The sequence below is a fragment of the Oncorhynchus tshawytscha genome, linkage group LG04 (assembly GCF_018296145.1).
Source record: "Oncorhynchus tshawytscha isolate Ot180627B linkage group LG04, Otsh_v2.0, whole genome shotgun sequence".
NCBI lineage: Eukaryota > Metazoa > Chordata > Actinopteri > Salmoniformes > Salmonidae > Oncorhynchus > Oncorhynchus tshawytscha.
The window spans coordinates 10,384,876-10,399,745 of NC_056432.1; the positions used below are offsets into that span (position 1 = coordinate 10,384,876).

At 41.1% G+C, this 14,870-nt stretch overlaps 2 protein-coding genes across 2 annotated transcripts; one reads left to right on the plus strand and one right to left on the minus strand.

The window, feature by feature from the left end:
* Nucleotides 1-299: 299 nt before the first annotated feature.
* Nucleotides 300-7,213, minus strand: tspan36 (tetraspanin 36). Its single transcript, XM_024417229.2, has 7 exons — nucleotides 6,983-7,213; nucleotides 3,116-3,307; nucleotides 2,590-2,664; nucleotides 2,365-2,460; nucleotides 1,902-2,051; nucleotides 1,639-1,722; nucleotides 300-1,395 (listed from the first exon to the last, which is right to left on the minus strand). The coding sequence occupies exons 1-7, from the start codon at nucleotides 7,040-7,042 to the stop codon at nucleotides 1,318-1,320; spliced, it is 735 nt and encodes a 244-aa protein (XP_024272997.1). The 5' UTR covers nucleotides 7,043-7,213; the 3' UTR covers nucleotides 300-1,317.
* Nucleotides 7,214-8,869: 1,656 nt separating this feature from the next.
* Nucleotides 8,870-9,800, plus strand: LOC112248317 (histone H1). Its single transcript, XM_024417230.2, has one exon. It carries the CDS (start codon nucleotides 8,875-8,877, stop codon nucleotides 9,490-9,492), a length of 618 nt encoding a protein of 205 aa, XP_024272998.2. The 5' UTR covers nucleotides 8,870-8,874; the 3' UTR covers nucleotides 9,493-9,800.
* Nucleotides 9,801-14,870: the final 5,070 nt, after the last annotated feature.

A 14,870-nucleotide genomic window follows, 5' to 3' on the forward strand; every position in this document is an offset into this window, starting at 1 on the left:
AATAAAGATGAAAATCAATAGAGAACGATGCCTGCTGCACTATCTGTGTTTATACTGGACGTAGAAGTGCATTGGGAATTCTTGTCCATCTTGTGCATATAGACACATCTTTATCAACTAACCAAGAGAGAAAACCGCTACACTCAACGCCTACAAACTTTTCAGAATTTGCATTTTTCCCCACTAGTTTTCTGGGAAAGGTCATGAACAAGTATTTGTGTATATAATTGACAGAAAATAGATGTTATTTTTAAATCAAAAGGTAGAAATGTGTTTTATGTCAAATCAGTAAACGCATAAAATGTAAATGTCTTTTAATACATTATAAATCAAATATACACAAGCAAGTCCAACTGTATGCCATCTACTCTACCGGATATGATTACATTTAATTGCACAATACTCTACAATGGTGCAGAAATTAGTGGTGTTAATGGACATTGAAATCAATATCTCTTTCAAGTACAATAAGCATTCATTTCCAAAAGAATGTTGACAGTTATTTTCTAATGTAAGACTGTATATCTTAGACATAACGCCTACTACCTGATGCGTTGGAACCTGAAAAACAACTTGGCAGAATCAACACAACATTTCAATGCTTAAAGGGGAAATATGGGATTGGAAGATGCATTTTTGGACTTTTAAATTAATGATATATAGCCATTGATATAGCTTAGTTCAACTGTCTTATCCTATCAGAACCCAAAATATAAGCATGTTTTACCCCATTGTTTATAAACAAAGTAATTGTTAACAATCACTGTATAGCTTCAAAACATGGTTAAAACTATCAATTTGATATGGTTGATGGTCAGACTATTTCCCCAGCCCCATCCCTCAGCTGTTTATCAAACAACTGTCAGGGGTGACCTCTGTTGTTGTTGAATCCCAGGTCACACCAGATTTCCCCTTTAAATGGAATGTATTCCATGTACTGATATGTCACTGTGCATATCCTTTCTTCTTTTTCAGTATGTACAGCAGCAAATTACAACACCGTTAAGCTTAAGCCAACTTCCTTTGTTTAAAAGTTTGAGTGGTAATTTGCAACTATCTTGTGGTTTTCCATTGCTTCCAATGTTGGCAGTGGTTTGCTTAAAGTTTGGTGGGCCTGACAACTGCCCGGGAAAGCTGAAGGAAAACATTAAGACAATGCTCCTGAAAGGATGCTAAAATATTAGTGTGGGGAACACAAGTCCTTTGGCTTTATGACCTCACACTGCTGGAGAGGAGCGGGGAGAGGTGTCAGGGGTCAAGGGTCAGGAGCTGCTGCAAGACAAGCTTCTAAAGCATCTTTCATGACAGCAGGTCATATCAGACATATAGGGTCTGGTAGCCAGTTCGCCTGCCACTTTTACAGGTGATCACACACACACTGAGCATCCCGAAAAACTGAAAGAAAAGGACAAAGATATCCAGTGAAATTCAGTACAGAGTAAATTGGCTGGTACCTTTCAGGGTAGGTCCACGGGCTAACACTTTTAGTCTTTTTTCAAGCTTTTTTTGGGGCCCGGCCTCAGAGGTGGAAACACGAAAACCTTTCATTTTTAAGCCAAACACCGGCGCAAAGTCTAATAATGGAAATGAATATGATAAATCAAATGTTAAAAGTCAGAGGACAGTCAGGTACAGTACCTTGATGATGGCAAAGCCAAGGATGACCAGCATGGCATAGCTCATCACATCCTGAAGGAGCTGCTCCAGCTTAACCTCACAACCCTGGAGCACACACACACACACACACACACACACACACACACACACACACACACACACACACACACACACACACACACACACACACACACACACAGGTTAGAGAGTAATGTCATTACATTTTAAATCATTGTATCAAATTTAGAAACTATAATTTAGGGATTAACTGAATTGGTCTATACCTGAGTATTGAGAAGGTCTGGCTGGTCCAATTTTCCCGTGCACTCGGTGTTGTTCTGTTTACAACAGGAGATGGGCACAGTGTTGTTACTGCTGCTGAACCAGGGCATGGTGGTCCAGTTCATGTAGGTCTGCACTCCACAGCACTGCAACTGAATACAGAGAGAGGAAGAACACTTGTTCACAGCTCCTAGCTGACAAAAGCCTAATTTCCTGTGTGTGCCAGTGCATGTTAGAACCAGATACGTTTGAAACAGAGAGACTCAACAAGTGATAACTTCCTCTTAAGGCTACGACAAAGACCATCAATGGGAGAGTGGGAAATTTGTCCACAAGATGTGCCTGTATACACAGGAAGTAATCGCACAGTGAGTCTCTCGGTTTTCAAACCTAGCAAGGACCTGCTTGGTATCATACTGGTTATCAGGGGAATTCAAACTTGTCAATAAAGGAAGTGGCACTGACCTGAGACTGCAGATAATCCACAGCCCGGGATTCAGAGTTCTCCCCATCATACTTCTGGAACACATTGCTCATTGACCGCTCCAAATCACCTTTTATCTGTAAAGATATAAAGATATATCTATTTAAGTATTGTACCTGCAAGCATTAAATAATATTATATGATTGTAGCATATAATACATGAAATGCATGTGGTGAAAATGTTTCCAAATGTGACATTCACTCACCCTGCCTTGGTAAATGAAAGCAAACACTAGGGCAGCAACCTCTGCTGCAAACATGGCCAGGAGGATCATCAGGAACTGGAAAGAGATGGGCAGACCAGACGGCTATCAGCAAGGAGGCCGTGAACAAGTGGTGCAGCAGGACTTATCAAACACAGAGATCCTCAGTGCCTACTGTGTGTCCCAAATGGCACCCTACCCTATGTAATGATTGCACTACTTTTGATCAGAGACCTATGAACCCTGGTCAAAAGTAGTGCACTATATAGGGGAATAGGGTGCTATTTGGGACACAAAGTGTGTTTATGGAAGACCTGGATGGACGGATGGCTCCTTTCACCATCACCCACCAGGAACCAACACCACAATGTCTGAGGCAGGTGTCGGGTGAAATTTCCCCTAGACGCTAATCTTGGTTCAGTTTGGAAATTTCCCCACTAATTGTTAACGTTCAGATTTGTGGACGTGATTCTGATCCTAGATCTATACCTAGGGGAAACCACTTGTTGCGTCGGTGGCTCATACTCACAAAGCTCAGGCCCACTTTGGACTCTCTCAGGGTGGCGCAGCAGCCCACAGTCCCGATGATGAACATCACCACTCCCACAGTGATGATGATGGCTGCAGGGATGAGTGTGTACTTATCCTCCAGGAAGTTGTCAAAGTTGTTGTAGCTCTTGATCACGTAAGAGCCTACGTAGACAAGAGCGCCACCCGCAGCCTAGAGAGAAGAACAAAACAACATGAGCACTTTATACGGCTAATCAAGGCTGTGTTACCTATTCTCCACCTCTAATCAAGGCTGTGTTACCTATTCTCCACCTCTAATCAAGGCTGTGTTGCCTATTCTTCTAATCAAGGCTGTGTTACCTATTCTCCACCTCTAATCAAGACTGTGTTACCTATTCTCCACCTCTAATCAAGACTGTGTTACCTATTCTCCACCTCTAATCAAGGCTGTGTTACCTATTCTCCACCTCTAATCAAGGCTGTGTTACCTATTCTCCACCTCTAATCAAGGCTGTGTTACCTATTCTCCACCTCTAATCAAGGCTGTGTTGCCAATTCTCCACCTCTAATCAAGGCCTATTCTCCACCTCTAATCAAGGCTGTGTTACCTATTCTCCACCTCTAATCAAGACTGTGTTACCTATTCTCCACCTCTAATCAAGGCTGTGTTGCCTATTCTCCACCTCTAATCAAGGCTGTGTTACCTATTCTCCACCTCTAATCAAGGCTGTGTTACCTATTCTCCACCTCTAATCAAGGCTGTGTTACCTATTCTCCACCTCTAATCAAGGCTGTGTTACCTATTCTCCACCTCTAATCAAGGCTGTGTTGCCTATTCTCCACCTCTAATCAAGGCTGTGTTACCTATTCTCCACCTCTAATCAAGGCTGTGTTACCTATTCTCCACCTCTAATCAAGGCTGTGTTACCTATTCTCCACCTCTAATCAAGGCTGTGTTGCTTATTCTCCACCCTTCTCCTGAAGTGTCCACGTGCATACTCCCTGTCATGGATTTAAAAGCATATGATTGGTGTAAACATTGGCTGGAGTTTACACCATTGTTAAACCCATATGAGAATGTGTGAAAGTGAACACTACAGGATAAGGGTAGAGAATATGGATGCATCTAGGGTTAGGAAAACTCATACAATTACAACATTGTCCTGTGAATTGCAGCTCCTACAATCAATTCCCCAGTTAAATAGAAGTAATCTAACTTCTGTAAGCAGTCTATGGACAAGACAGCAATGCTTTGGTTTTGTTTACCTGGCCACTGTTCCAAATGCAAAGGTTTTAGTATTTATTGAACAAAACCAATGCAAGTGGTTGCCCACGATATTAGCATAAGAAAACACATTTGTAATTTTGGTGAACCATCCCTTTAAAGTTGGTCATGCTTTAATGTCATGATGATACAAACACATGTGTGCTGATCATATGCATGGATCAGATGGTGTGCTGCTCATTGCCTAATAGTCCTTTAGAATCAAGGCTCCAGAGCACATGACCACGTTCTCTCACAATCAGGCCTCAGTCACAAGACCCACCACCACCCGAGTAGAATACACACACACACACACCCACCACCCCATAATCCTTCCTGGAACTTGGATCTTGTGCCTCAGATATGAGAGTGCAAAAAATAAATGTGTTTTGGTGATTCCTAAAGCGGAAAAAGGAGAAGGAAATGGACTGTAAGATTGACATTTTTTGATGGTTATTATGTTGTTGTCAATCGACCACATTATCTCCTGTATTGAACGAGTGAAAGACATGTTCACAGTTTTGCTGCCTTAAAGTGCATTGTGTATTTGTGAAAACCTCATTATATAAGCACAAAATATCACGTTTAGGGTAGGCTGTTTCCCTCCAGACTCAGATCACAATGCGTTCTAAAGGAAAAGTGAACTCACAGAAAAAGTAGAACTAGTCTAACACTACGTGACAGTGCAAGACTTGTTCAATGACAAGCTAACGGCCCACAGCAAACCAGGGCATTTAGCTCCCTCCTCATCTCCCCAAAGACTCAGCTTTAGGGCTACATATTTTACTTCCATTCAGGTGTAATAGTTGTTCAAATACTTTTCACCAGGTTCATATCTTTATATAGGATGTTTCAGGTTTTATTTTGCATCCCAGCGTTATGGGGAATAGGGGCATACTTACATTTTGCCCTGCATGCTTGTGCTCAAATTATTTTTATGCATTAAGAAAGGTAGCTAAGGCACGCTTTTTCTGTCGTCTGCAGAAAGGTTATGACACACTCTGTTCTTGAAAAATGGTGTACATTTAGTGCCAACTCATAAATGGGATGCTATTGTCAAGATTAAATTGTAATTGTGCTTTTTAAGACTAACATTTGGAATTCAACATGTGGTTGTTTACTAGCTAATGCAATGTATGTGTGAACAATGGCGAGTTCCTCACTGATCCTTGTCCTTTGTATCGGGTGTCTACATTTTTGAGAGAGAGAGCGAGAGAGGCGAGTACTGGCAGAACATACAGTATTTGTGCTCTATGTATTTTCCTTTGGTTATCAATGTCAAAATAGTCATCTGTTTACATATAAGAAGAGGCTATAATATTCACTATTGTATGACAACAACAACAAAAAATGATATGGGGACGCACTAAGAGAGAGAGGCGACTAATGGCAGAATATAGTTGTTCTCTACGAATACTGTTGTCTTTTCTTTTGGATGCAGACGAACTCTGATACATTATAACAAACAGCCTGATCTCAGAAGTCTACGTCTTCAGTCTCAACCAATCATACAGCTGCTGCACCAACTACAGAGACACACAGAGAGAGATAGACAGAGACAGAGAGCGACAGAGACAGAGACAGGAGACAGAGAGAGACGGAGACAGAGAGAGACAGAGAGAGACAGAGACAGAGACAGAGAGAGAGACAGAGAGAGACAGAGACAGAGAGAGACAGAGAAAGACAGAGACAGAGAGAGACAGAGACAGAGACAGAGACAGAGACAGAGACAGAGAGAGACAGAGACAGAGAGAGACAGAGACAGAGACAGAGAGAGATTTGAGCGAGAGATAGTTTGAGGGGAACTACAAAGTATGTGTGGCTTTTGACCACTGATACACAAGCAGACCCTGATACACAAGCAGACCCTGATACACAAGCAGACCCTGATACACAAGCAGACCGTGATATACAAGCAGACCCTGGTACACAAGCAGACCCGTGTGAATTTCCCCTGGTGAATACACGCAGGATTCTTACTCCTTATTGAATTAGTTCAAAGTTCACCACCTAGGAAGCTATGCACTGCGGCAGCCTAACATCTACCAGAAGACAGCCAGACAGAGAGAAAAAGGCTGCTGTCATGATGGAGAAGCATACAGTATGAGTTGCTCAACATGGTCTGGGGAACTTGTTAAGGCTACTATATGAAGTCAGAATTGAATGGTCTCAAAGGAAGTCCCCTGAGAACCCCCCCCCTATCTTTCTGACTCATCATGTAGTGGGGAAAACCTGGCATGTAAAAGTGTTCACTCCAAAACAGAATTAGTGCATAATGGTTTAAGCAGGGGATAGACTGGGACCAGGTCATTTCTAAAGTACAGACCCATTTTATTTCCTTAGGCCCCCACATTGGCCCATTTTTTCCCCTCAAATCTCCACACCACTAAATAATGGTCATTCTTCATTCTGCATTAAAAAAAGATTTAGACAGGCACCTTTCCAGAATTGCCTTGTGCAAGTCTGTCCCTGGATTAAACTACAAATATGGTGTGGGTGGTGGTTGGTTGAGAACGTGTTGTTCTTAAACAGTAAACGGTTTCCAATGCAAGACGTCATGAATACATCCCCAGTTAGAGCAGTGGGAAGAAGTAAAACGATAAACACAGACCAAGCACTTACCCAAAATATTACATTCAGAAGCAAAAGGACTGTTTTGGATGTAATAATCCCGCAATCCATGTTGATATGGTGGTAGGGAGCCTTTCAGTTGATGATCAAATAGGATCGTGTCGCTCTCTGTTCTGATTATAATGGAGTTCATGACGGCTTTGCTTTGAGCTGCATGACTGGCTTGCTGACACATCACATGCTTGTGAAGCGCATGGCCTGGCGGTTTGGGGGGGGTCTAAATGCCTACCCTTTGCGATTGTATTGCTCCATAGGGTCTAGAGAGGAACAATCGCCCGTTTATCCAGTCGATCCGTCCCCAGTCTGAGCTGTCAGACCTGCGTCACAACAGAGTGAGGAAGCACACTCACGTGTTCAGATCTGTGCTGTGTTTGAAACATTTCACTTTTTTCCATTAGTCATAAACCCTATGTGCCTGGATAAATTAGATTCAGTTATATTATTATAATGATTAAAAAAATAATCATTGGCCTAGTTAACCTTCCCTATTTTGTGCAACCTAAACAGGCCATCAATCTGCGCGTCAATCATGCATTTCCAATCATTTTCTTTAGTGGTCCTTTGGCGCCTCCACACAACATTACGCATGTATATGACTGGGTGTACACTCTTATAAAAAAAAAGTTCTGGATAGACCCAAAAAAGGGTTATATCGCTTGCTTCATAAAACGTCGTTATGCATGCATCCTTCCATGAACCCTATCGGTTTATAGCTCAAGATTTCGATCAGAGTCAATTTAGGTAGGAGTCAGTGACACTCAAGATCATAAATAGGCCGAATTTATCAGGCCTACTGGATCAAATGATATTCTGTGTATCCTAAGAATCAAGAGCAAGACCATGATTGATTCATTCTAATTCGGTCCGGTTGTAATTCGATGCCTTACAGGCCTGGGCAAAGGACCAAATATATATATGTATATTTAAATAAACATTAAGCTACATTATTAAATTACATGAAACTTTCCCACCAATAATAATACGAGTAAGCTATATTGTGAAACGAAAATAAAGCAACATAAACAACTATTGAACTGAAAATAATACAGGCCTATACTTGGGGTTTTGATGGTTGTATTTCCAGTGTTTAGTTGAGTTTAAAACAGCGCAAAAAAAGACCCGCGATTTCAAAGGAAAAGCCTGCACGTGACAAGCTGAATGTGAAACTGTAACGTTTTTCTCTATCACCACCCATGCAATACTGTTAACTCATTTTTTTGGCGTGGTTCCATTGAGCGCAAATAAGCCTTCCAGAATTAGTCCCACTACCTGCTATAGTAGGCCCAAAAAAGTACAAAAATAACATATCAGTAAAATTGTACTTTAATGCACAAACAATGACAAAAATATTTTCACTCGTCAAAAACTCACATATCATGTTTATTATTTTCGAAAAATATATATTTAGATGAAGCTTCTCGTCTCAGGTTAGTCATTCGGTGTGCTTTTATGGTCATCTAAAAATGTTATTAATTATTCAGTGCAGTATCAATCGAGTATTTTTTTTGTTGAAAATGTACTGGGAATATGTCTGTATAAGAGTATGGAATTACTGAAGCACATACGCAAACGTTTGTATTACATGACTTAGTCAAAATGTCGAAAAGGTCAACCTTGAAATGGTGTTCAAGTACTGCCCACGAACAACTTAAGAATTTACCTGGCAAGGCTTTTGAATAATGGTGGTACTAGGGTAAAAATAAAAAGTACAGTTTGTGCTGATTCTTATGATATGATGATTATACAGATCTAGTGGATTTTACGAATAAAATATACACATTTCGTATGAGGAAGAAAACACACGTCAGGTGTTGACAGGAGAAAAGGCGCCTAGGGACAATGATTGAATCTACACGGTTCTCATCACATCTTCATAAATGGGCATGTCACCCATCACTCCACTCATTCCAAGACATTCATCTCTCAAGCATCTTCAGCCAATTTACATCTCCATAACAGGGAATATGTCTGGGGTGATTGCAATTCCCCTGGCGACACCAGCCACGACTCCTAAAAAGAGATCCAAGCCCAAGAAGACTGGACCCACCGTATCTGACCGCATCCTGAAGGTTGTGTCAGCATCCAGTGACCGAAGTGGTGTGTCTCTTGCGGCTCTCAAAAAGTCTTTGGCAGCCAGCGGCTATGATGTTGTGAAGAACAACGCCCGACTCAAACTGGCTGTCCGGCGTTTGGTGGCCAAAGGATATCTTCTGCAGCCTAAGGGCACTGGGGCATCCGGCTCTTTCAAAATTAACAAAAACAAAGCTGTGGCTAAAAAGAAAAAACCTATCAAGAATAAAGTCAAGAAGGTGGGGGCCAAGAAGGTCAGGAGAGCGTCACCCAAGAAGGCAGCGGGCGCCAAGAAGTCCCCAAAGAAAACCAAGAGGAAGAGTCCCAAGAAGGCCAAAAGACCTGCAGCAGCAAAAAAGCCCAAGAGCCCCAGGAAGACCAAGCGCAGACTCGCCAAATCCACCCGGGCTAAAGCTACTCCTAAGAAATAAGCCTACGGTAGACCTACTCGATCAGTTACTCGTGGAAGACCGTGGAATTTATTCTCCCTGCACAGCTTAAGAGGCCTCAAGCGCATTTGTACATCCGAAGAATCCATCTCATGAACTTTAATAAGATTGCTTAGCAGTTTTTTTTTTTGTCCTGACAGTGGATTTTTGTTTTTTTTACAGTGCTGACACTGTTACCTATCTTGCGCTTTTAATGAATGTGGAGATAGGGGAGGCTCATGGATATTATTGTTTAAAAAAACAATAAATACTTTTTGAAAAAACAATTAAATTATTTAATTTAAATTGTTGAATGTTTTATTGTGGAATCATTGAATTTAACCTATATTGGCCTACTTTGAATAGTAAATTAATGATTACAGTTTGGGAGCCTGGATTCCATTGCATTACTCAATTGCGAAATTGAATCGTACCATCTAAACCAAAATAGGCTACAACAGTTGTTCAACTATGTCAGTCAGATAATTAATACGAAAATATGTAAACTGTGTTTAAAAGTTTTTCATTCCACGGAAAAGTCGTCCTACCTGATAAAACAGTTCAACTACTATTAGGCCTAGTTCATATTTACGCACGAGCTGCAACGTGTGATGGGAGTGAAGAGTTAGGCGGGTGTTACCATTCAATCATAGTTGTATTATTGTAACTAAAACAACACATTATCAATCATAAGTACCAATAATTAACTAGGCATCGTAGACCTATATGATATTATCATTAATTAGGCTGTAGGTATTTGCAGTAGGCCTATTAAAAAACTAGGCTACGGAAAACACTGAAATTACTTTAGGTTTTGTAACAACATACAAAGAAAGCAATGTTTTTTTTTTTACCGTTTTGGAATACTTAAATAGTCTAAATGAACCCCAAATATTTTGGCGCCTTTCATATATTGGCATAACGTTAAATCATTTTTTGCGCGCGATGCAGGCATGGCCTATTCAAACGTTAGAAACATTTGCAACGGTTGTGACTGAAATGGCTTGTGTGCTGCATTGAAACCAGTTCAATGTATTCAAATTAGTTGCGGGTAATTTTTATTTACGTTCCCTTGGAGCGCTTGGAGAAGATGCAATGTGTAGCTTTACGCACACCATTACGCACTTCCAAGATGCGTGTTAGGCATAGGCTATGCTAATGTTACGCGCAACAAGCCTAAAGACCACCTTTTGGGCAGAGAATATTGTGTAAACAAATGTACACGTGGAGCATGCCAGCAGCCAATCATTTAGCAGCACTGATATTGAGTAGATGATTGCAGAGTTTAACCTAATCATGTCTGACAACATTGAGTGGAATAGGGTGTGACGCGAAACATCCGTTGGTGCTGTTATCTAATAGCAAAAACAGGTTCTCTGGGTTAATATGTGTGAACACGTGTTATCAATATAGCCTACCTCTTCACAATGTTTTACCTTTTATTGATGGCCAGCGGAGTTGACATAAGATCATTGAGAGGAACGAAATCATTATCCTCTCATATTCTGTCAAATATGTTAACATCATGGCCCTGACAAAGCCGTTGATCATTGTCCTTACCTCATCGTTTCTCTCACCTCACCAACGAGTAAATAAATGCAAAGTATTGGCATATAATTCCGCAAATTGACTGAAAGCGCTACACTTATTCGTTACAAATATTTAATTGTGATTTGAGAATCGGCTAATTTAGTTATCTGGGTTTTATATTTTGATAGTTTAAATAAACGAATGGTTATGAAGACATAGGAGTTGCCAAATGGCTTTGGGGGACAACCGTCGATTGGTGACGGGCGACTCAGCGTGCAATCTGCTGAAGTTATGAAAGCGCTTCGGCGGGATTTTCATTTGGGTGGAACCTTTATGCAACCAGATAACAATATCAATGAACAAACCCTGGGCGTGACATTAACGTTTTCTGGCAAGTTGTAGGCTACAGAAATGCATTTGGCACACCCAAATGGCGCATTTTTCGTAGCGTTGAGTCAGCCTAGAACCCTCTCCCCCAAAAAGCAAAAGCAATAAGATCCTCCCACTGGCTGTAACGGGGAGAAAGATAAAGACCTAGCTTGACAGGAGATTCTTAACTCTACAGAGAATGTTCTTAGGGGATCAGGAGCTTCAAATCAGTGACACCATCCCGAAGAGGGAATGCAATGTTGTGCATCCATGTGACAACAACAACAAGCAAACGAAATGAGCTTACATGATCTGCTCAAGGTTGGCACTGGTATTGGTCATTACTGGTAAAAAAAACATTTTTTAAAAACTACATTACCAAAAGTATGTTGTCACATGCTCATCTAACATCTCATTCAAAAATCATGGGCATTATTCATATGGAGTTGGTCCCCCCTTTGCTGCTATAACATCCTCCACTCTTCTGGCACGAGATGTTGGAACATTGCTGCTGGGACTTGCTTCCATTCAGCCACAAGAGCATTAGTGAGGTTGAGCACTGATGTTGGGCATTTAAGCTTGGGTAGTAGAACAGAATTCCAATTCATCCCAAAGGTGTTCGATGAGGTTGAGGTCAGGGCTCTATGCAGGCCAGTCAAGTTCTTCCACACCGATCTCGACAAACCATTTCTATATAGGCCTTCTTTTGTGTACGGGGTATTGTCATGTAGAAACAGGAAAGGGCCTTCCTCAAACTGTGCCACAAAGTTGGAAGCGCAGAATTGTCTAGAATGTCATTGTATACTGTAGCATTAAGATTTCCCTTCACTGGAACTAAGGAGCCTAGCCTGAATCATGAAAAACATCTCCAGACCATTATTCCTCCTCCACCAAACTTTACTGTTGGCACTATGCATTGGGGCAGGTAGCGTTCTCCTGGCATCCGCCAAACCCATATGTGAATATGAATGAACATGTTCACAAACACACCATATCCTAAAAACAGGACAGGTCAAAGTAAAATGGACAGTAGCCTATGGAATAAAATTAGGCTACTCATGACTGTTGTCTGGGAGTTTCCCTCAGTGGGCTAAATTGTCATGATAATTAGCGATTTCAAATGTGTAGGCCTATTGGTCAATTTCTGATCTGATCATGAGGAAAAATATGAACTGCACTTTCCAAGATAAGGCAATGTCTGATTAACTTCGGTAGCTGACATAGGCAGCACGTGAGTTTCACTTTGAGGGACGCTAATAATTTCCCCGACCATTTCTACCGATTTGCGTGCCAGTTATGATTTTCATATTTGAAGAACAGTTTCATTTCAATAATAACATTTCTCAAAATCATTGTCGAATGGTTTTCAAAAATGACTTAGAAGCTCAGCTTATTATTAGTGGTGGTCAGAAATCAGACAACGTTTCCACGTCGACAAAGAGAACGGTTAATGACTAATTAATACATGCATTAACATAAATTAATGTAACCAAATAATGGCACATGTACTACTAGTTACGTAGTTACGTACGTAATGGAGAATTGATAAAAAATCAAAGAGCAAACAATTCACACCATGCAACAATTCATTAGCAATAATTGTCAGGAGTCAGCTGAAGGTATTCTGGAGAGCGGAGTGCTTTCCGGAAAAGCTGAGTGGATTCTGCAGAGTGATGTTCCTATTTCTTCGCCAACCATCACTCCCCTTCTTCTTGTTTCAACTTTCCAAATTATACTCGAGACACTTTATCTTTACACATATTTTAGATCATTTTCACTGAAAAGCAACTCAACAATCAGCTAGGTCTATTGCCACGTGTGCTGCTCAAATTGCGGATTTCCCCAATAGGCATAGGCCGACTCGCTTGTAATTTGAAACAATCCACAGCAATATTTTAAAGAAGCTAATGATCCTCTGTGGCTAAGTCATGCTCTCTGCTCAAGTATTTTTAATTATTTTATTTACACTTAACAAAAATGTAAACGAGACATGTTTCATGAGCTGAAATAAAACATACCAGGAATGTTGATTATCCACAAAAAGCTTATTTCTCTCAAATTTGATGCACACATTTGTTTACATCCCTGCTAGTGAACATTTCTCCTTTGCCAAGATAATCCACCCGCCTGGCAGGTGTGGCATATCAAGAAGATGATTAAACAGCTGGATCATTACACAGGTGTACCTGGTGCTGGGGATAATAAAAGGCCACTCTAAATGTGCTGTTTTGTCACACAACACAATGCCACTGATGTCTCATGTTTTGAGGGAGCGTGCAATTCACATGCTGACTGCAGGAATGTTCACCAGAGCTGTTGCCAGAAAATTGAATGTTAATTTCTCAACCATAAGCCACCTCAAATGTTGTTTTAGAGAATTTGGCAGTATGACCAACCGGCCTTACAACCGAGTCATGTGGCCGAGTGGTTTGCTGATGTCAACATTGTGAACAGAATGCCCTATGGTGGTGGTGGGGTTATGGTATGGGCAGGCATAAGCTACAGACAACAAACACAATTGCATTTTATCGATGGCAATTTGAAGGCACAGAGATACCGTGACGAGATCCTGAGGCCCATTGTCGTGCCATTTCAACATGCCGGCATCACCTGCTGTTTCAACACGATAATGCACGGCCTCATGTCGCAATGGTCTGTACACAATTCCTGGAAGCTGAAAATGTCCCAGTTCTTCCATGGCCTGCATACTCACCAGACATGTCACCTATTGAGCATGTTTGGGATGCTCTGGTCCGATGTGTACGACAACGTGTTCCAGTTCCCGCCAATATCCAGCAACATCTCACAGTCATTGAAGAGGAGTGGGGACAGCTTTCTACAGGCCACAATCAACAGCCTGATCGACTCCATGTGAAGGAGATGTGTCGCGTTGTATGAGGCAAATGGTGGTCACACCAGATACTGACTGCTTTTCTGATCCACCCCCCTACTTTTATTTTTAAGGTATCTGTGACCAACATTCCAATCTGTATTCCCAGTCATGTGAAATCCATAGATTAGGGCCTAATGAGTTCATTTAAATTGACAGATTTTTTTTACATGAACTGTAACTCAGTAAAATCGTAGAAATTGTTGCATTTATATTTTTGTTCAGTATATTTGAGCTTGAATAGCCAAAATGTTTAGTCTTAAATTTTTGTCAGGTATCAGGACTATAAAGCCAATTTCAACTGCCTGTTTAACAAAGGTAGGCTACCACATGGATAGGCATTCATCAAAGTGCATTGTGCGCCTCACACTGTATAGCCTAGGCTACTATTGTACTTTGTGGGGTTAGGAGAGAGGCAATATTTTTGTCTCGCATTGCGCGGCATATACACAACTGTCCAACAATTCATTAACGGATCATTATTCAAAGATGCACCTTCCTGAACAGCCACCAGATGTCATGGCATGAACCATACAATGTTACATCCGACTGGAATTCACTGTCTCTCAGATATTCATCCAAGATAAGCATG

Coding starts and splice junctions, on each gene's coding strand:
- tspan36 (XM_024417229.2), bottom strand. CDS start 7,042: ATGGATTGCGGGATTATTACATCCAAAACAGTCCTTTTGCTTCTGAAT. Junction 3,308..6,982: donor TTCTGAATGTAATATTTTGG/GTAAGTGCTTGG, acceptor TCTTCTCTCTAG/GCTGCGGGTGGCGCTCTTGT. Junction 2,665..3,115: donor CCAAAGTGGGCCTGAGCTTT/GTGAGTATGAGC, acceptor ATCTCTTTCCAG/TTCCTGATGATCCTCCTGGC.
- LOC112248317 (XM_024417230.2), top strand. CDS start 8,875: ATGTCACCCATCACTCCACTCATTCCAAGACATTCATCTCTCAAGCAT.